Here is a 21,059-nt window from a genome sequence, read left to right on the forward strand (position 1 = left end):
GGCTAACAGTACGGTGCAGATTGTTCGTGATAGGTTCACTCAAGATTGGAAATACAAAAGAGTGACATATAGTAAGAGGAAATTTTCCGTTGCTGGTCCCGAGTTGTGGAGCTCTGCCCCTTCAACCCTTGGAGTGGAAGTGAACTATATAATATTCAGGAAAAAAATAAAAACATGGTTATTTCCTAACTGCTAAAATTAGGAGGTGGTCTATAAAGTAGGGCGTAGATAGCAAGTAGTTGGGGGGGCAGTTAATGGCAGTGGATGGTGATTATGATGGCTTTGGGGGAGGCGGGAATTATTTTATTTAGATTTTTATATTCCGCTTTTTGCACTTTTTTCAGCACTTCAAAGTGGATTACATTCAGGTACTGTAGGTATTTCCCTATCCCCAGAGGGCTCACAATCTAACGGGCCGATACAGTAAGAAACACGGGAGAGCGGGCAAGCACCCGTGCACAGGCCACTCTCCTGTGCACGTGATTCAGTAAATAAATTTATTTAAATTAGGCCCGGCGGTAAAAAGAGGCGCTAGTGCGTCCCTAGCGCCTCTTTTTGGACAGGAGCGGCGGCTGTCAGCGGGTTTGACAGCCGACGCTCAATTTTGTTGGCGTCGGTTTTCGAGCCCGCTGACAGCTACGGGTTCGGAAACCGGACGCTGGCAAAATTGAGCGTCCGGTTTTCAAGCCACGGGCCTATTTCAATTTTTTTTTTTTTTTTTTACTTTTTTAAACTTTCGGGACCTCCGACTTAATAAGTGCTTTTCTGTGCACTTTCCCGGTGCCCGGAGAAATTAGCACCTACCCAAAGGTAGGTGCTTGGCTGCACATTTTACTTACTGAATCACGCGGGAATAACTAATAGGGCCATCAACATGCATTTGCATGTTGCGGGCGCTATTAGGTTCGGGGGGGAGGTTGGACGCACATTTTGGACGCGTTATTACCCCTTACTGAATAAGGGGTAAAGCTAGCGCGTTGAAAACACACGTCTAAATGCCGTACTGTATCGGCCTGTATGTTCGTACCTGAGGCAATGGAGGGTAAAGTGACTTGCCCAAGGTCATAAGGAATGACAGTGGGACTTGAACCCTGGTCTCCTGGTTCATAGCCTACTACTCTAACCACTAGGCTACTCCTCCACTCAATTAGGTTACAGAGAGTGGAGTGTGAGGGGGATTTTTTATATGTATGAATTTGTATTTGTTTTTATGTTGTTGTACCCCACCTTGGGCAGGTTTGAACCTGGCAAGATGGTATATAAATGAAAATACAGCTCCAGCGGTCACCTGCTATTGTGGCTGGAGGAACAGGGATTGAGCGACCATGCCTGTCTGCAGGACTGGGAGTAGAAAGTTCTGAATAGAACCGTTTAGAACAGGGCTTCCCAAACATTTAGCCAATGTGTCCCCATTTTAGCACTTGAAAATTTATATGATCCCTGAGGACAACCAAAACAAATCAGCAGGGGTGGGGTCCCCCCTCACACTCCAACTGTTCCCCTCTCTCAACCATCCCCTTTAGCTGATCTCCTTTTATAGCCAACTGCTCCTCTTACCTTCCCAGACCACCCCCTCTCACCCCCTCCAACCCATTCCCATCTTCCTAGCTAATCCTCTCTTATCTCTCTTGCCATTTTTATAACCCCCTGTCATCCCTTCCTCTAAACCTGATCCTCCACCTCCACTTGCTCACCCCCAGCCTCACCTCCAACCCTTTTTTCACATGCCCCTAGTTGATCCCCTCTTACCTGACATCCCCCATTTGATCTTCTCTCATACCTCTCTTACCCTCTACAGTCAATTCCTCCGCAGATGATCCAACCCTCAAACCCCTCCTGCATCTGATCCCTTCTTTCAAACAGCCCCTCCTCAAGCATCACCCTAGTCAGGGTGAGCAACATTTTCCTTTTGTTCCTGGCCCAAAGGGGGAAGACAACTATTGGGAAGAGAGGGCAAGCTCCTGACAGGAGCAATATTTTTTTCTTGGGTAGGCTCAGTAGGGAGTGAGGAGAGAAGAGCAGTGGCAGTTCTCCACTGGACTGTCCCCAAGCTGATTGTGATCTACAAGTGGCATTAGCATAGGGTCTGTGAGCCAGTGCAAGCTCACAGGCCATATGGCAGCCCCAATCCCTCCCTAGTTAGGGATTCCTATTACCACAGAAACTCTTGTAGAGGTAAGACGCATGTGCTGGCTCACAGGCTTCACTCTGACTTCCACTGCTGTTGCTGATGCCTGAAAGAAGTGTGCTAACCTTTAAGGCACTTAAGACCCCCAACTGAGCATTTTATGACCTCATTTGGGGTCCCAATCCACAGTTTAAGAAGCCCTGTCTTAGAAGGATCAGAGAAGACCTGTGGGGGAAGGGGAAGGACAGGGAGGAGGGAGCCCCAGAAAACATAAGTCAAAGTTAGCCACATCCACTCTGAGGGCGGCACATTCCAAACTCTGAGGAGGTTTTCTGAACACTCAGCTTCTGTTTAAGGAGCAGGGGGATTGATTTGGGAAAGACATAAGGGCAGCTCCTATCAGCTGACTTTTGGAAATGCTTCCAACTTATTCTCATTCTCTTTCTTCTTCCCCTCTTCCAGTTCCGCTTTCTCCACTAAGAAACCGTCCTCACCATGTTTTGGAAGATATGAGCACTGCCCGGATATCAACCAGTAAGAGCGCCTGTTGTTAATTAGCCATTGTGTATGGAGCAGATCTGAGCTTGCTTTTGAGGGGGGTAGTGGATGCTGGCACTGGAGCACCCCTTCCCCACACAAGTTGTGCTTCATGGACTCCCGACCCAAGTGTTGATGCCGCCTCAGACGCTGTCCACGGTCCCTAGTGCCACTCCAGTGCTAAAAGTATCTACAGTGGGTTGTGATGCTCCAAGTGATTCTTTAAGGGGCAGTGATATTGATCTGGATCAGACAGACATCTGCGTTTGCCATCCAGGCAGATAAACTTTCTTTCCAATCAGTCCTCAAGACAAAGATTCTTTAAGTTTGAAATTATTTATTGTACAGGTAGATTCTACTTACAATTGTTGCATTTCAAACGTGAGCCCCAAGGCAAAAATCTTTGGTAACTGGAGACAGGGTAGCAGGAGGGAGAAGGTCTCTTGAGTTGCAGGAATTAGTTTATGGTGGAGGTAGGGAGCTTGAGGGATATGAGGCTGATTCAGTCTTCAGAAGAAGGCAGTAAAAAAGAAAATAAAAACTCGATTGTTTCAGGAGCTTTACAGAGCGCGGCTAGCTCTGAAGCCCGCATGGGCAAGACTGAGCTTTTGTCCCGAGCTGCTAAGGGAAACGCCTGCATAAGCTGGGGGCAGGGTCCAATGGCAGCGAGCCTAAGAACCATGTGACATAGGGGGAACATGAAGGACAGTCCCTTGAGCCTATAAGGCACCTAGGAAGACTCAAGTTAGATTGAGGGGCATTCGAGCTCTTCCGATAGTGAGAGAAAGTGGAAGGGGGAGGGAGCTGCTCTTAAAGGCAAGGCTCACAAACTTATCATAGGTTACAAAAAGTGTTTCAGTATCACGAATCCTCAGAAGGGAGGGACTGCACTAAACACAGTTAAACTACAGTATATACAGATACAAACATGTATCCACTGCTGGGAACAGAACAGATATCATCAAAAATTGGACAGCATTCTCTAGTAATGTCAGCTCCTGAAAGAATCATCATACGGCTCTGTGCGTTGGTACAGTGTGGTGACAGAACACGTGAAAAAAATACAACCTTTTAACCATGAAACTTAGGCAATGGGGATAGAGTTGCACAAAAATTTAAAATAAGAACAAGAGGGACACAAGTGCAGAATTCAGCACAAAGTATGACTTTCTGTAACAGTGAACTGATAGGTGTGTGCGTATGTAAGTAAGAGTCCGAATCAGTAACGGGATTCCAGCAAGTGAGAGCAGGTGGCAGCACAGAGAGGTCCATGTACGGCAGGGGTTGGGAACCTTTTTGGCTGAGAGAGCCATGAACGCCACATATTTTAAAATGTAATTCTGTGAGATACTAACTACAACCCCCCACCGTCCTGACCCCCCCAAGACCTACCAAATTAATTTACTACAACCCCCTACTCTCCTGACGCTCCCCAAGACCTGCCAAATTAATTTACTACAACCCCCCACCCTCCTGACCCCCCCCCCCCACAAGACCTGCCAAAAGTCCCTGGTGGTCCAGGGCTCGCAGACAAATCTTTAATAAAAAAGTAAAAATCTAACAAAACCCCCCACGCTCCTGACACCCCCCCCCCCAAGACCTCCAAAATTTACTACAACCCCCCAAGACCTGCCAAAAGTCCCTGGTGGTCCAGCAGGGGTCCAGGAGCGGTCCGGGAGCGATCTCCTGGACTTGAGCTGTCGGCTGCCAGTAGTCAAAATGGCGTAGATGGCCCTTTGCCCTCACTATGTTACTGGGGTCGACCAATGGCGGCAGTAGCCCCTGTGACATAGTAAGGGCAAAGGGCCGTCGACGCCATTTTTATTACTGGCAGCCGATGGCCCTTTGCCCTTACTATGTCACAGGGGCTACCGCCGCCATTGGTCAACCCCAGTGACATAGTGAGGGCAAAGGGCCATCAGCGCCATTTTGACTACTGGCAGCTGACAGCCCAAGTCCAGGAGATCGCTCCCAGACCGCTCCTGGATCCCCGCTGGACCACCAGGGATTTTTGGCAGGTCTTGGGGGGGTCAGGAGGGTGGGAGGTTGTAGTAAATTTATTTTGGAGGTCTTGGGGGGGGGCATCAGGAGGGTGGGGGTTTTGTTAGATTTTTACTTTTTTATTAAAGATTTGTCTGCGAACCAGATGCAGCCATCAAAAGAGCCACATCTGGCTCACGAGCCATAGGTTCCTGACCCCTGATGTACGGATATGAGCCTAAGAGGAAACAGAAAATGAAAAGGCAAAAGCTACGAATCTGCAACAGGGCAGAAAGAAAAGGGGCGATAAAAGAAAGGACAGCGATCCGAGACTGCATCCAGAGAGGGAAGAAACACTACATAATATATAAATGTTTATTTATACAGTATTTAGTTTTATTTGAAAATCAAAATAAGAATCTCCTGACAGGGAAGGTGTCAGGGAAATCTCCATGTCTGTAACCATGAAAATTTGGCAGATGGGGTTAGGGATCCCAGAATTGGACCTCATGTTGCTTTTCAGCATGAAATTGGTTATGCTTTCTGTAAATACAATAATGCCCATTGAGTTCTGGAGAAAAGTGGATCCTTTGCGCATCTGTGCTTCCACTTACCAGACTAAACATGAGAGTTATCCACAGATGATACTGCACGGCACAGGTCCCTTCTTCAGTTGTCTGTGACCTGTGTGGTTGCGAGAACTCATGTGCATTATCAACTGTGGATAATTCTCATGTTAGTCCTGTAGGCAAATCTAGAATAAAATCTCCTCTTGGCTAATGGGTTTTATTATGGTTGTTGCAAAAAAAATGTATTACAATAAACATAATGGTTGTCAGGTGTTGAAACATTACATATTTAGCAATCGTCTCACATAAGAAAAAGATAGACGTCCATATTCAGAAACAATCTGAATATGGCTAAGTCTGTCAGCCCGCAGACCTGTCCTAAAGTTAGCTGGATAATCTTATACGACTAACTTGCCAAGCTACAGAGCAGCTGAAGATGGACCTCAGTTTTTGTGCTTATAAAATGAAGACGGCACCGGTATATCAGATTAACTTAAATTTGCACTTTTACCAAAATAAAAACAGTCCAACTATCCCAGCTTTTATGAAATTAAAGAATCCAAATCTTATAACTGCAGTCAGTTTCAGAGATGTTAAGAGTTTGCTGCCTCTGTCTCGGGATCCACTGCCAGAGTTCAGGAATGTTTGCGGCCAATCTGGGCTGTGCCCAATCTCTGTCCTGTGAGAAAAGCAGAGGTGGACTGCACAATGAGGCTGTAACATGAGGATCCAGTTCTTGTGAGGACACTTGTTCTCACCTTTAAAAAAAAAAAAAAAAAGCCTCAATTTGCATTTTTCAGATCATTAATGCAAATTAATGGGCTTCAACATAAGCAGCATGATCTGACCATTCCATACAGTATTTTCCAACTGTTGGTTTAGCTTGTGGGCAAATGGAGTTATAAAACATAGCTGCTGGAGAAATCTAATCGAAAACTTTACCATCTCTGATTGGTTTATTTGTGAAAGACTCAAAAGACAAGACGAGCTGGCACCATGCCTTCCTGGTATGCAGCAAGACAGTAGTTCTTTGTTCAGAAAGATGGTCAAGTACCCCAAACTCCTTTGGGACATGACTCCATATTCAGTCAGCATGCAAAAGTCTGCTAGAAAGTTTCTTTGCTCCTACAGCCCCCCAAAAAAGAAAGCACAGCTTGCAAAGAATTCCTTAATACAGGGAGGTCGACATTCAAAAGCCATTCAGATGGGGACACCTATGCCATTGCTAGATTATTAAACTAATGTTTATCCTGCTGAAAATATGGGACCAGTTATCCAGCTGAACTATAGCTGGAAACTTGTCCACTAAACATCCTACTGAATATGGACCCCAAGATCTCCAAAATAAATACAATTACAACAAAAAAATATTTCCCTGTATGTATCTGGATCAGTCCAGACTCCTGGGTTTTGCCTCCCCACCAGCAGATGGAGACAGAGAAGTTTTGACCGACTCTGCCCTATACGCTGAGGTGCCACCTACAGTCCGTCAGCATTTCTCTGTCTCCAGCAGATGGTGGACGTGCTCAACCTGTAGTTAGTGTAAAAAAAAAAAAAAACAAAGGGGGATAGTTTAGTTAGGGTTTCCTTTAAAAAAAAAAAAAAAAAAAAGAAAGAAAGAAATAGAAGAGACAAATTAAAAAAAAAAGAAATTGTCAGGGAAACCAGCGAGGTGAAGGTTTGGCAGATCCCAAGGGGGCCATCCCTCCTGATATGAGGCTAGGGGCTCAAGGGGTTGAGAACCCCATTGCCCTGTGTGTTGACTGCCTTGGGGGTGATACTGGGGAGCCTGACTCACTCACCCCAGGAAGACTAGACCCGTTCCTGCAGTGTCAGGTTTGAAAAAAAAAAGTGAAGTAGTGGGCTTGCCTGCCGGACAGGCTCTCTGTTTTCTCTGTCACCGCAAGTTTTCTTGTCCCCTGCGCTGCTATTTCTTCCCACCGCGGGCCTCTTTCAGCCGACCCGTCCCCAGGGCTTCTGGTCACGCTGCGAGGAGCACGTTCTGAGGGATGGCCTCTTTTCGGTTTGCCTCCCCAGGGGGGGATGGAATGTCGAAAAGCACCGGGGGCAGCGTTTCGCAGTCGCGTAGGGAATCCATGGGGTTTAAAAGACTGCGTCCTGCCTCACAAGATCAGTCATTCTGTTGGCCTTTCGCACAGCAGCGCAAACTGGGGAGGGGATTTCCCCCCCCTCCTTTGTCCCCACAGAGGTCAACCTCCGGGGAGGTGGGCCGTTGTAGGATTTTCAGCTGCCGACAGAGGAGAGCCCCGAGGGGGCTTCGGACTCCTCTTTTTCGCCTGAATTTATGCTCCTGCATAAGGTTTTAAAGCTCACAGGTTAGCTAAGAGGCAGTCGGGGAGAAGCACAAGACACCATTTGGACACGGCTGGAGGCCGGATCCCTAAGAGGCCCAAGCCTCTGGAAAGGGCAGAGGGCCAGAAGGTTAAGCGCCCCCTTCGAACTGCCTTGTCTCCCCTGGAGGCGGACTCCTCCTCTGAGATTTCAGAGCCAGAGGAGCAGGATCTCAGGGACAAGCCCCCTCCAGGGGTAGATCCTGATGCTGGCCACGATCTTTTTTCCAATCAAGGGCCCCATGGTGTGGACGGCGATGACCCGAAGGAGGTCCGTCTCTTCCGGAGGGACAAGTTAGGACCCCTCATCCCCACGATCCTTGAGGAATTGGGCATTGACAGCCCTCCTGTGGACTCTCGGATGGGGTCCGTTGATCCGGTCATGGTTGGTCTTTCATCTGTCAGTCACTGACTTGTTGTTTTGGGAGTGGGACACTCCGGATTTGGGTCTGAAAGTCAGCACGGCTATGGATAAGCTTTACCCCCTGCCAGAAGAAGCCCCGGACCTCCTCAGAGTTCCTAAGGTGGTTGTGGCGGTGACTGCTGTGACTAAGAAGACCAACATTCCAGTGACGGGGGTGACAGCCTTCAGGGATCTCCAGGATCGTAAGCTCGAAATCCAGCTCAAGAAGATTTTCGAGGTATCTGGCCTCGGAGTGCGGGCTGCTTTGTGCAGCAGTTTCTTCTTAAGGGCAGGTCTCTGCTGGGTACAGCTATTGCAGAACAACAAGTCATTGTTGAAAGCGGGGCACCTAGAAGCTGCAGTGGCCTACAGTGCGGATGCCTTTTATGATCTGTTATGGACCTCCGCCCAGTCAATAGTCTCAGCTGTTTCTGCCTGCCGACTGCTTTGGTTGCGGAACTGGTCTCTAAGGCCCAGTTAGGTTCCCTACCTTTTAAGGGCAAGCTGCTTTTCAGAAAAAATTTAGAGGATATGATTCAATCCTTAGGAGAGAACAAGGTGCATCTTCTTCCGGAGGATAAGCCTAAGCCTAGACGTTTTCCTTTGTCTCAGTCTCGTTTCCGAGGAAATTGGAGATTTCGGGCCTCCCCGTTCGACGGGCTCCACATTAGGCAGAATACAGGCAGACAACAGTCCTAGTCCGAGCCCTTTCGAGGACACTGATTTGGCAGATCTGGGACCTCCCAAGCCACAGGAGGAATTAAGTCAGCGCAATGAGGCGAGGCCGGTCCATTCTGATAGTGGGAAGCAGATTGTCTCTGTTTTACGAGGAATTGGCCAAGCTGACGTCTGACCAGTGGGTCCTCAGCATAATAAGACACAGCTATGCTTTAGATTTTGCTCTGTGCCTTCGAGACTGCTTTCTCGTTTCCCCGTGTTCGTACAAGGAGAAATGTCGGGTGGTGGGCGACATTTTGAGACGCCTACTCTATCTTGGAGCCACTGTTCCAGTTCTGCCGGTGGAGCAGTGAAGGGGCCACTATTCCAACTACTTCATGGTCCCCAAGAAGGAAGGCACATACCGGCCCATTCTCGATTTGAAGAGGGTCAACAGATGTCTTCGAGTATCCCGCTTTTGCATGGAGACCTTGCGGTTGGTCATTGCGTCGGTATGCAAGGGAGAGTATCTAGCGTCCCTGGCTCTCACTGAAGCATATTTGCACATCGGAATCTGGGCCGCTCACCAGAAATTCCTCAGGTTTTCCATAATGGGTCACCATTTTCAGTTCTGCGCTCTTCCTTTCAGCTTAGCCACGGCGCCAAGGACCTTTACCAAGGTCATGATTGTGGTAGCAGCAGAGCTTTGGAAGGAAGGCTTGTTAGTCCATCCCTATCTGGACGATTGGCTGATTTGAGCGAAGTCGAAGTCGCTATTTTGTGCAGCAGTGGACCAGATTCTTCAGCTGCTCGGGTCACTGGGTTGGGTGGTCAATTTGACCAAGAGCCAACTGATTCCCTCTCAGTCATTGGAGTTTTTGGGAGCCCTGTTTGACACGTGTATAAGAAGTGTTTTCCTCTCCGATATTGTCAAACTGCAAGGTCAAGTTTGGGACTTGCTATCTCACAATCTCCCCAGAGTTTGGGACTATTTACGGGTCCTCGGCTTGATGGCTTATACTTTGGAACTGGTCCCATGGGCCTTTGCACATATGAGACCTCTTCAGCCAGCATTGCTTTCCTGCTAGAGCCCAGTATCAGAGCAATTTCATCTTCCACTGCCTCTTACGGATTCAGCACCTTCCAGTCTTGATTGGTGGCTCCTCTCAGACAATTTGCACTGGGGGATCAGCTTGGAGGTTCCCATTTGGACAGTGGTCACCACAGACGCCAATCTCTGCGGCTGGGGTGCGGTTTGCCAAGGAAAGTCTTTCAGTGCCAATTGTCTGTGGAGGAATCCCGGTGGTCGATCAATCATCTGGAGACCAGAGCAGTGCGGTTAGTGCTTCAAACCTTTCTCCCACTTCTTCAGAGGAAGTCCGTCAGGGTTCTATCGGACAATGCCACAGCAGTGGCCTATATCTCGGCAAGGGGGAACCAAGAGTCGACTGGTGGCATCGAGGCCCAACAATTGATAAGCTGGGTGGAGCAGCATCTAGCCAGCATCACAGCCTCTCACATTGCAGGGGTGGACAACGTCCAAGCCGATTTTCTCAGTCGTCACATCTCGATCCTGGAGAGTGGGAGCTCTCCGAGGAAGCATTCCATCTTATTTGCAGCAAGTGGTCCAGACAGAGTGTCGATCTGATGGCGACCTTTCGGAATGCCAAGGTCCCTCATTTCTTCAGTCGGCGCCGGGAGCCAATGGCGGAAGAGGTGGATGCTTTGGTGCTCGCTTGGCCAAGGCATGTCCTTCTGTATGTGTTCCCGCCGTGGCCTCTGATTAGCAAAGTGCTGAGGCGCTTCGAAACTCACCCATCCGAAGTGATCTTAGTAGCACCGGAATGGCCGAGGTGTCCATGGTTTGCAGATCTCATAAATCTGTCAGTGGAAGGGCCCAGTTTGTTTGGAAGAGGCAGCTTGCTTTTGTCTTGCGGCATGGCTTTTGAGATGCAAAGACTGAAGAGCAGAGGTTATTCGGATGCGGTCCTTGCTACCCTTTTGCGTTCCAGGAAGACCTCCACTTCTTTAGCTTATGTCAGGGTATGGAAAGTCTTTGTGTAGACTGCAAGGTGGATCATACTCAGGCTCTGGTGCCCGATACATTATCTTTCCTGCAGGCCAGCCTAGTTAAAGGCCTCTCGTGTAGCTCGTTACAGGTACAGGTATCGGCCCTCGGTTGGTTCCTTGGTAAAATACAAGGAGTAACTTTGGCTACGGATCCGGATGTGGCGCGATTTCTCCGAGGGGCAAAACACCTGCATCCTCCGGTCAGGGATCCTTGTCTATCCTGGCCGAAACCAGCCATACTGTGGATGCCCTGAACTAGGGGTAGGGCAATGGTTTACCCATACTCGTATGGAGTTGAGGTTTGCCTCCTGGGCAATTCTTTGGTGCCTCTCCTAGGCAGCCGTGGACGGGATGCTGAGTCCATCTGTCTACACTAAGGAAAACGAAATTATCAAGTAAGTTAGTTCTCCATTTCCTAGCATGTAGCCAGATGGACTCAGGACCAGTAGGATGTAAAAAAGCTACTCCCTAATGGGGCGGGAGGCTGCCCGTGGTCCAGTTAGCACCACCCTTGCAAAGGCTGTGTCCTCTCGAGCCTGGACGTTCAGGCGGTAGAACCTGGAGAAGGTGTGTAGGGAAGACCATGTCGCTGCTTGACAGATGTCGGCGGGCGACAGTAGCTTAGTTTCCGTCCAGGATACTGCCTGGGCCCTAGTAGAATGAGCTTTGACCTGAAGTGGTAAAGGCTTCCCTGCCTCTACGTAAGCTGCCTTGATTACTTCCTTGATCCAGCGAGCTACAGTAGCTCGTGAAGCCACTTTGCCCTATTTCTTCCTGCCAGGAAGAACAAACAAGCGATCTCTCTTGTGCACCAGTTCTGAGTGCTCCAGGTACCGCACTAGTAGTCTGCCAACGTTTAGATGGCGAATAAGATGGGAGTCTTCTATGTCCTTGTGTCCCTCCGGTAGCAGTAAGGAAATGGATTGATTCAAATGAAACTCTGAGACCTCCTTTGGTAAGAAGGAGGGGACAGTGCAAAGCTGTACTGTTTCTGGAGTAAATCGAAGGAATGGTTCCCTATAGGATAGTGCCTGTAGTTCCAAGATGCGACGGGCCAAGCATATTGCCACCAAGAATACTGTCTTTAGTGTTAATAGGCGTAGCTACAGACTGCGCATCAGTCTGAAGGAAGGTCCTGCTACGAAGTCTAATAATAGATTGAGGTTCCATAGGGGGACCGGCCGCTTTAAGGGCGGTCGAAGTTGCTTAACCCCTTTTAGGAAGTGGGCCATATCCGGATGTGCCGACAGACTCTTTCCATTCACCTTGGCCCTGAAGCAGGAGAGGGCTGCTATCTGGGCCTTGAGGGAGCCTTTCTTCAGGCTGTCCTGTAAAAATTCCAGAATCATGGGGATCTTGGCCATTCGCAGGGAAACCCAGCGGCCCTCGCACCAGGCCTCAAATATTCTCCAGATCCGTATGTGTGCCAGGGACGTTGAAAACTTCCATGTGTGAAGCAAGGTGGCGATCATGACTGCCGAGTAACCGCCACTAGGAGGAAAAAACCTCTGTGGTGTTCTATCTTGCGGATGATCCTGCCCAGTAGAGGCCATGGGGGGAAGGCGTATAGTAATTCCTCTTCTGGCCAGGTTGTCTATCCCTTGGGAGTGCTGATCTTGCCTGCGACTGAAGAACCAGGGGACTTTTGCATTGTGAAATGTGGCCAGTAGGTCCATGGCCGGGGGCCCCAGCGATTTACTAGAAGCCTTTGGTCGACAGCGTCCATTCCCCAGGGTCCAGGCTTTCCCTGCTGAGAAAGTCCACTGTGACGTTGTCTTTCCCTGTGATGTGGGAGGCCAAAATCTCTTATAGGTTTAACTTCGCCCATTCCATAAGGGGGTCTATTTCCAGAGACACCTGATGTCTCTTGGTTCCTCCCTGGCGATTGATGTAGGCAACCATTATTGCGTTGTCACACATCGCCCAGATCGCTTGCCCTTGGAGCCTGCGGCTGAATTTCAGGCATGCTAGCCTGACTGCTCGAGCTTCCAGGTGGGTTATGTTCCAGTTCGCCTCTTCCTTGGTCCATTGTCCCTGGGCTGTCAGCTCCTGACAGTGAACTCTCCACCCTTGGAGGCTCGCGTCTGTCGGAAGTAAGATCCAGTTCGGTGGGGATAGGCTTACACCCTTACTTAGGTGGCTTTCCTGTAGCCACCACTGGAGCTGAGAGCATACCTCCGTTGGTAGGTGGAGGCGAATCAAGTAGTCTTGGGACAGTGGGTTCAGTGACAGTAAGCGTTGCAGAGGCTGCATGGGAGCCCTCACCCACGGTACTACTTCTAGTGTTGATGCTGTGAGGCCGAGGACCTGAAGATAATCCTATACCTTGGGGCACATTGTATTTGTTCCATTAGTTTCCTCCTCCTTGGGGAAGGGAGGAAGACATTGTTCTGCTTGGTGTCAAATCAGGCCCCTAGGTACTCTTAAGGACTGGGAGGGTTTGAGGCTGCTCTTGTCCATGTTCATGACCCAAGTTCCTCTAGGAGGGACCTGACCATACTGGTCACCTGGAGGCTCTCTTCCAATGACTTCACCTGAATCAGCCAGTCGTCCAAGTAGGGGTGCACCAGGATCCTTTCTTTTCTCAGTGCTGCTGCCATGACCACCATAATTTTGGAGAATGTTCTGGGGGCGGTTGCCAGACTGAAGGGTAATGCCTGGAACTGGTAAGGGTGGCCAAGTACCGCAAAGCATAGAAAACACTGGTGGTCTTGATGGACTGGAATATGAAGGTAGGCTTCCGATTGCACTGCCATTATGACAGAGCAGAAAGTTTCCATGCAGAAGTGCAATATCTGCAGATGATGGTTGACGCTCTTGAGATCCAGGATGGGCCGGAATGAGCCCTCTTTATTGGGCACGATAAAATAGATGGAATAATGCCCCGTATTTACTTGAGGCATAGGTACCGGTGTTTTAGCCCTCAGACTGAGGAGCCTTATCAGTGTGGATTCCACTACCAGTTTCTTGAGCTGGGAGTGGCAAGGTGATATCATGAACCTATCCCAAGGGATGCTACAAAACTTCAGAGCGTAGCCTTCTCGTATGATGTCCAGTACCCATTTGTCCGGAGGGAAAGTTGACCCCCTATCTCCTCTTCCCATGGATGGGTCTGACCAACTTCATCGGGAAGCTCGGGTCGAGCCTGAGCCCAAACCTGTCCCTCTTTTGGGTTGCAGTTCCGAAAGGGCTGAGACCACCCCAAGGGTCGAGGTGACTGGAACAGCGGGTGGCTATAGGGCCGGAAGCATTTGGAGCCCCTGGCCTGACCTCTCAGGGGTGCTGAGGCCTCTTTTTTTTTTTTCTGTCTTCCAGTAGTCGAGGCAGTGGAGATTCACCCCACTTACTGGCTAGCTTCTCCAACTCGCTTCCAAATAGGAGGGATCCTTTAAAGGGCATCTTTGTGAGGTTCGCCTTCGCATTTGTGTCTGCTGACAAGTTCCGCAACCATAGCTGTCTTCTGGCTGCCACCACCGAGGCTACTTCTCTGGCTGAGGTACACACTAGGTTCGAGTTTGCATCTGCCAGGAAGGCTATGGCGGGTTCAATCGCCTCTCCGGCATGAGCCCCGGAGCTATCTGCCTTTCTCTAGAGGAGCAAGCAGGAGAGAGCCACCAGGGCACAGCAGGAAGCGATCTGCAGTGTCATTGCTGTCGCGTCAAAAGCTTGCTTAAGGATGGATTCTAACCACCTATCGTGAGCATCCTTCAAGGCCTCCCCTCCCTCAACAGGGATGGTTGTTCGCTTAGAGACAGCGCAGACCATGGCGTCCACTTCCGAGAAACACAGGCATTCCCTGACCGCTGGATCCAGAGGATACAAGGCTTCCAAGGCCCGACCTCTTTTAAAGCTCGCCTCCGGGGCATCCCATTCCATGTCAATTGACTCCTGGATGGCTTCCAGCATTGGGAAATAGCAAGAGGCCTTATGAAGGGACACCAGGATGGGATTCTTCTTTGGTTCCATATGGTCCGTGCCAGGACCTCCCAGATTCTTCAGGGTCTGGGAGATTAGGGCCGGTAATTCATCTCTGTGGAAGAAATGAAGCATGATCCGGTATGGTTCCAGGTCCGGAGGGGTTTCCCCGTCCTCCAGTGAATTCCCGTCATCTGTGGTGGCTGGGTCCTGTTGCGTCCGTCGCTGTTCGACGCCCTCACTCCACCCTCTTTACCTCTGTGACGACTCCCTCCAGGTCTGATGGACGACTGGCTGCCGCGGCGTCTCCATGCCGTCCCCCTCCGGCGTCCCCAGACCGGCTCGACGTTGCAGATCCTGATGACCTAGGGCACGCCGCGCGCTCTGATTGAAGTACCAGCAAGGGCACGAACCGTCATCTGCTTCCAATATTTAAAGGTCTCTATTTGCACTATCTAACGGAGTTTAGCAAGGAGAGGATTCGGATTTGACTACGTTCCTCCAAGCTACTCTGCCTCCTCGGACTTACCAGAGGTATCCGCTCCTCAGGGGTCTCGCTCTCTTCTTTACTTTCAGATAGGAACTGGTACTCGCTCCTCGAGGGCCCATGTTCCTAGACACTCTGAAGATTCTTTACTGCCTGGAAGGTATCGCTGCTACAAACAATTGTGAGTTACCATCACTCTCTCAGAGCTTTCCCTGGAACCAGGTACTTGCTCCTCGAGAGCCTAAACCTTTCCAGCTCCTGAGCTTCCTTGAGATCTTATGAGTTTTGTCATCTAGTTCTGTTCATGAACCTTGTCTACCCTGCCTACTCGCTTTCTACAGTTTCTCAACAGCTCAGCCATCCTGGATCGCGGTTCCAGTGCCTGAGGGACTACAGCCCTGCCGGGCATATCAGCTCACTACTGCCACCTCTGGTGGTTTCCAAAACCTGTTTAATAAAAGAACTAATGTGGGTCTGTCTCTATACTCAAGCCTAGCTGGTGGTCCCTCTCGGGATATCCTCCCAGGGGCATGGTCATCTGCCACCGGCCCAGGGATTCACCACTACTATCTCAGATTCATAACAGATTGCTAACGCCTCACGGAGAACCCTAACAGATTGCTACTCCCAGCTTAGCGGAATATAACAGAATCTGAGACACTACAAGATAGCTGACTCCTCCTTCTTAGGAGCCATTCATTCAGATTGCTCCTCCCATCTAATGCCCAGCTTTCTTAACAGATATATCAGATTGCTAACTCCCTAGCAGATTCACAACAGATTTACATCAGGTCCCTGTCAGGGATACTCTTGGTGAGGCGTGGCATATCTCACGGCCTGCAGGCAAGGCAGGAGAACGAGGCCCCCCCACTTGGGGTTCAACCCGGGCAGGGGCCGGGGCTGACTGCGCTTGAACAAAGGCTTGGAGGCCCTGAAAAAATTCCAACCAAGAGAAGGCCGCTGGGTCCATATTTGTCCCAGGGGGAACCGGGGTAGGGGCCACTGAACTGCCCTCTCCCGGGGAGGACGCCATCTTGGAGTTGCTGGGGAGCTATCGGATAAGGTCGCTGCTGACCCGTCCTCCGACTGGGATGGGCTGGGTTTGGAGAATTTTTGAGAATCCAGCCCTCCCTGGGCCTCCTCACAGTGCTGACACAGGCAGGATGCCAGGTCAGACTGTGTGGCTCTAATATGGCAGGTCGTGTAGAGAGAATGTCGCCTGAGCTTCTTTGCTGCCGGGGCCATCGCCTATGTGGATTGTGTGTTTAGCCGGTTATTGCCTATCGCACGTGCACCAGCTCGCCCCAGCGCATGTATGTCTAAGCGGCCGGTTGTGCGCGAGGTTATGCGTGTAGCTATGCGCATATTTGTGCACAAGTTAGGCGCACAGGTCGGCCCGTACCATGTGTACCAACTGCTGAAGGGGGAAAATGGCACCACTGTGGGTCACCATGTGGAGAGTCGACCGAGCTGAAAACGGGACCTAGCCCATTGAAGGGGCTACTCAACCCGCTCGTAACCCCCTTCCCTTGCCCGAACGGAGATCAGGAATGAAGTCTGTACGGTGCGCCGAGCAAGGAGACTGGAGGAAAGACTTGCCGAAGCCTTTCCATGTCTCTGGATCGGAGTTCATCTCTACTTACCTGGTCTCAGCACTTATCGGCTGAGTACAGAGACAGTCTCTGGCTGCAGGGGGGAGAGGGCTTTGGCCTTCACTGCCACGCTCAGCTTCTGTACCCGGTGCCTTTCAGCTGCTTTAGCAGCTAAGTCCAGGCTGGGAACCGGCTATTGGACCAAGGCACACCGCTGAGGGATCTCGGAAATCACCTCAGGAATTCTCAACTGAGGTATTACCGCAGGAGAGTGGGGCTCAATCTTCCTTTAAATTGAAGTTAATAATTTTCTTTGTGTTTACTCAGATAAATCTTGTCATGGTGGTGAGCAGATCTAACAATCAGGGTAGCGGGATAACTTTAGACTTTTATTAAGCATGCATCCAGTTAAGTATTAAAAAAAACAAACCTCTGGGTTCCAGTAACACTGATCCTCCATTCCCTTTCCACCCAAAATAATTTAAAAAAAATGTGGGTGTACAGCATCTGATCCTCCACCTCCAAAATAATTTTAGAAAGTTATGTATATTACTGGCCTGAGGCCCCCCACCCCGTTAGAAACATGATGGCAGAAGACGACCCTAGGGTCGATCTGGTCTGCCCATCCAGAACAATTAATTCAGCTCCACAATCCCTACCACTCCTCAGAGATGCTGTGTGCTTATCTCGTGTTTTTCTGAATTCAGATACTGTCCTTGTCTCAACCACCTCTACTGGCTCTCTCCTACCCATCCCACCACCCTCCCATCCGTTATCTTGTACCCCTCTTAGAGTAAGAGATAATGTGGGCAACCTTCTGCCACTCTCCCAAAATCCCATGGTAGACTGGAGCCAGTAAAATCTAACTGCACTGCCAGCATCATGAGCATGAGGGGACCTGGAGCCAGTCTTTGACTTTAAGTTGTGTGGGGGGAGGGGGGGGGTGGCAGTCTTGATCCAGCAAGGCTTGTGATGTTTTAAAAATCTTTGGTGCTGGATAAAGAAGCAGGTGCTATGCTCCCATTTTTTTCCCCATTAATTTTGAGTGGAAGGGTTGAAAAATCAGGGTTGCTGGCCTCCAAAAGGTGTTTTTTTTTTCCTTACATAAAGCAGCTATAAAATGTCTTTAAATAAACAAACATATATTTAGTATATAGCCAATTAAGTTTAAAATTATCCAGGTAAGCAAATCCAGATTACTTTAGCCAAGTATATTGTGTGGGGGACATGTCCCACTGAACATTCATGACTAGTTATCCAGCTAACTTTAGCTAAATAACTTTTCCGCTTACTGAATATGGACCTCTTAGTGGCTTATTATTAAACAGCTTTATCCATATTGCTGCAGGTTCTGAACAATCCCTGACAGTACGGAGTCCAGCCAGCACCTGGGCCTACATCCAGCATACGAAGGTCATAGACAACCAGAAGATTCTCTCGCAGCTCTCTCGAGATCTAGAGTCATCCTGATGCATCACCAAGATAGAAGCCCTGACCTGGGCCACTAAACCTTCTTTGGTTTAGAGGCTGCAGAAGGAAGCGTTTTCCCACTGAAATGCACACTGTAGCAGTACTGATAGAGGAAGTCCTGCTGGTTCATGGACCTGTTTTTCAGGCCTGGTGCAAGGACACTGGGCTGCTATTATAGATTGGAAATTGACTTACTCTTTACATGCTATCTCTGCACATACAAAAGGCATGGATAAGGATGATGTGACTGTTGTGGAATTGAAAGCCTTGACAGCACCTAGACTAGTAGTCTAGCCAAACCTGTACTGAATTTCATGGCATCTCATGGTATAGGTACTGGTTACCACTCCAGCTGATATGAAGGGACTATGCTTCTATGACAGACTTCATTTTTAGGGAGCACGCTGTGTGTGCCTTCACATTCTGGGCATCAGTTGTAGACAATCTTCTCCCTGTAAGAGAACTTTTAATCGCACCAGTCAGAGATCAAGAACAGTAAAGGATTCAGCATCAGAGGAAGTATATATTATTTGGATTACAAAAAATCCCTTCTTGGGTGGAGTATGTCACTCACACCTGGCACTGAGTGGTAGGTCCTGCTACAGTCTCTTCAGTAGCCTCCATGGACTTCCAGTGATTATAGCAAATTAGGTCGGAGAGAACGCCATTGTATGGAAAGGCAGTTGAGGAATTAACACATGGTCAAGAACATTATAAAGCTGTACAGCTGTTCTGTTCCTCTCTAAACTCTGCTAAATAAAATCATCACTGTCTCACAGGTTGTGGAAGTAATTTTTAGGGGTAGCTCTTGCGTGGAGACAGGGAGAAGATGGAAAGAGACAGCCAAAGAGAGACTGGATGGCATACAACAGTTCAGGTAGGGCAGCCACCCAGTGGACAGAGGAAGCGTAAGTACAACATAGTAGAGCCCATTCCTCTTCTAGTATCCAACACCAGTATAGAAACAGAAGGAAGTGATAGCAAACGGCAAAAAGCCAGAAGAAAATCAGAGAGGAGCTGCTATACATGAAAGCAGCTTGTGGTATGCATAGCAGTGTCAAAAATAACCTATTAGAGGTGTTCATCTCTGCCCGTAGGCAACCAGCAAGATCCAGACCACCACAGACTTGCACTGTTACTGGTGTTAGTTGGGTCTTTTCCTGTGTCCTTGGAAATAGGAAGAGATCTACCAATACAAAAAGCACAATAGAGACACAGCAGTCTTGTACAATGCACTCTTTGGCGACACCTCCTTGGAGATGAAAAGGTACATCCTCTATACTTGTGTTTTCTGGCATCAATCATGTGTACTAAAAAAAAGCAATAACTGATTTGTCACCACCCTCCTTGAATGAGAGGAGGAGAAAGAGAAAAGGAAAGCTCAAGCATAGGAAAAAAATAGAGAGGAGAATAGAAATGCAGAGAAAAAAAAAACAAGTTAGACATAACCAATGAAAGGGGCACAGGGACAAGAAAAAAAAGTGACACACAAGGTTTGAGGAATGGGAAAGGGGGAGAAAACTAGGTAAGAGACATAAAGAAGACAAAAAGAAGAAATTAATACAGAAAGGAAAAGAAAAGGATGATTACAAAAGGATGATTACAAAACCAGAGAACAGGAAGGGGGGAGAATAGACCAGAAGGATTTATTGTAAGAGAATTATACAATGCGGGAGAGGATATTAAAGTTAAAGGGCTGGACTAGGAATCTGGCTGTTTAGTAGTTATACTTGAAAATCCAATGTAGTATATTTATGAAATTACAACAGAACACAAAATTTGATCAATTTAAAGCAGAGATGGCCAGCTTTGACCCTTTAGACCTGCATACAGTTAGTTCTGGTTTTCAGGGTTCCACAATGAATATTTGAATATAGTTGTAAGTTTGTTTATGAATCTGACTACCAATGAAAAAGCATGAGCTAAATCTAAAACAAAAATTTGCATGTTTTGGTTATATTGAAAACCAGACTGGTTTGCAATCCTTAAGCGCTTGAAGTTGGCCATCTTAGGATCTAGACAAGAAACAAATCACTGAAATAAATATTCACTCTTGTTCCAGATACCCACGCTTGATCATACCCCACCCTGTCAAAAGCTATGATTCCAATCGCTAATCACAACTGGTTACTGCTGACATTTTACACCAATTTTATTGATCAGAATGGAGTTTTCAATCAATAAATGGATCTTTGATCCCTACTTGCTATGCTTTAGTAAAAGATTCTACCGGAATAGCTTCAAAAAGTATAATACAAGAGTAACCCTGACTCATCATTGTCCACCGTCACTGAAGTCTGGGAGAAAGCTGGTCATCTTTACCACCACCACCACATAACTTGTCTCAGCATGGAGCTAGAACATGACAGCAGATAAGTCTTCCCTACTCAATCTCTATTTTATGCTCAATCCTGTACCACTGTGCATATCCCAGGCTATCCTGAATTGATATTTCCTTATTTTACTCTTCCATGCACCTCCCTACTGGCCTTATACATGACTTCTTGTTCGAAAACTTCCTTATCTGGTGAAAAATGCCTTGTAGATTTATAAAAGGTATTTGAATGTCTATTATATCCCTTCCTGATCTCAAGTAAGTTTACAAGTGTCACATTGTGGGCCTTTGAGACTGCACCATTTGGTAGCCCTTCTCTGCACTGTCTCCATCCTTTAGAAAATGCAGCCTCCAGAGGAAGTCTCTTAAGACATGATCATCTCTCTGTCCTGGTGGTTACACCTCTCCCTATACATTCTACTATCCCTTGGCTCTGTAACAAGTGACTTTTCAACCACAATAGCCAAAATCTTAGCCTGAAAAGAAATATACATCCCAATTCAAAAGCTCAATAATTAAGTAAAAAATGAACCACCATGAAAAAAACAAAACAAAAAAAACCCCC

At 48.4% G+C, this 21,059-nt stretch overlaps 1 protein-coding gene across 3 annotated transcripts in view; it reads left to right on the forward strand.

Moving 5' to 3' along the window:
* RAPGEF3 (Rap guanine nucleotide exchange factor 3) overlaps positions 1-19,631 on the forward strand; it is a 244,424-nt gene extending 224,793 nt beyond the window's left edge. For all 3 annotated transcript variants that reach the window (XM_029595109.1, XM_029595110.1, XM_029595111.1), the window contains 2 exons: positions 2,591-2,662; positions 18,038-19,631. In XM_029595109.1, the coding sequence (XP_029450969.1) occupies positions 2,591-2,662; positions 18,038-18,159 (194 nt within the window). In that variant the 3' untranslated portion in view covers positions 18,160-19,631. The remainder of the gene's footprint in view (positions 1-2,590; positions 2,663-18,037) is intronic.
* The last annotated feature ends 1,428 nt before the right edge of the window (positions 19,632-21,059 follow it).

Source organism: Rhinatrema bivittatum, chromosome 3 (assembly GCF_901001135.1).
Source record: "Rhinatrema bivittatum chromosome 3, aRhiBiv1.1, whole genome shotgun sequence".
NCBI lineage: Eukaryota > Metazoa > Chordata > Amphibia > Gymnophiona > Rhinatrematidae > Rhinatrema > Rhinatrema bivittatum.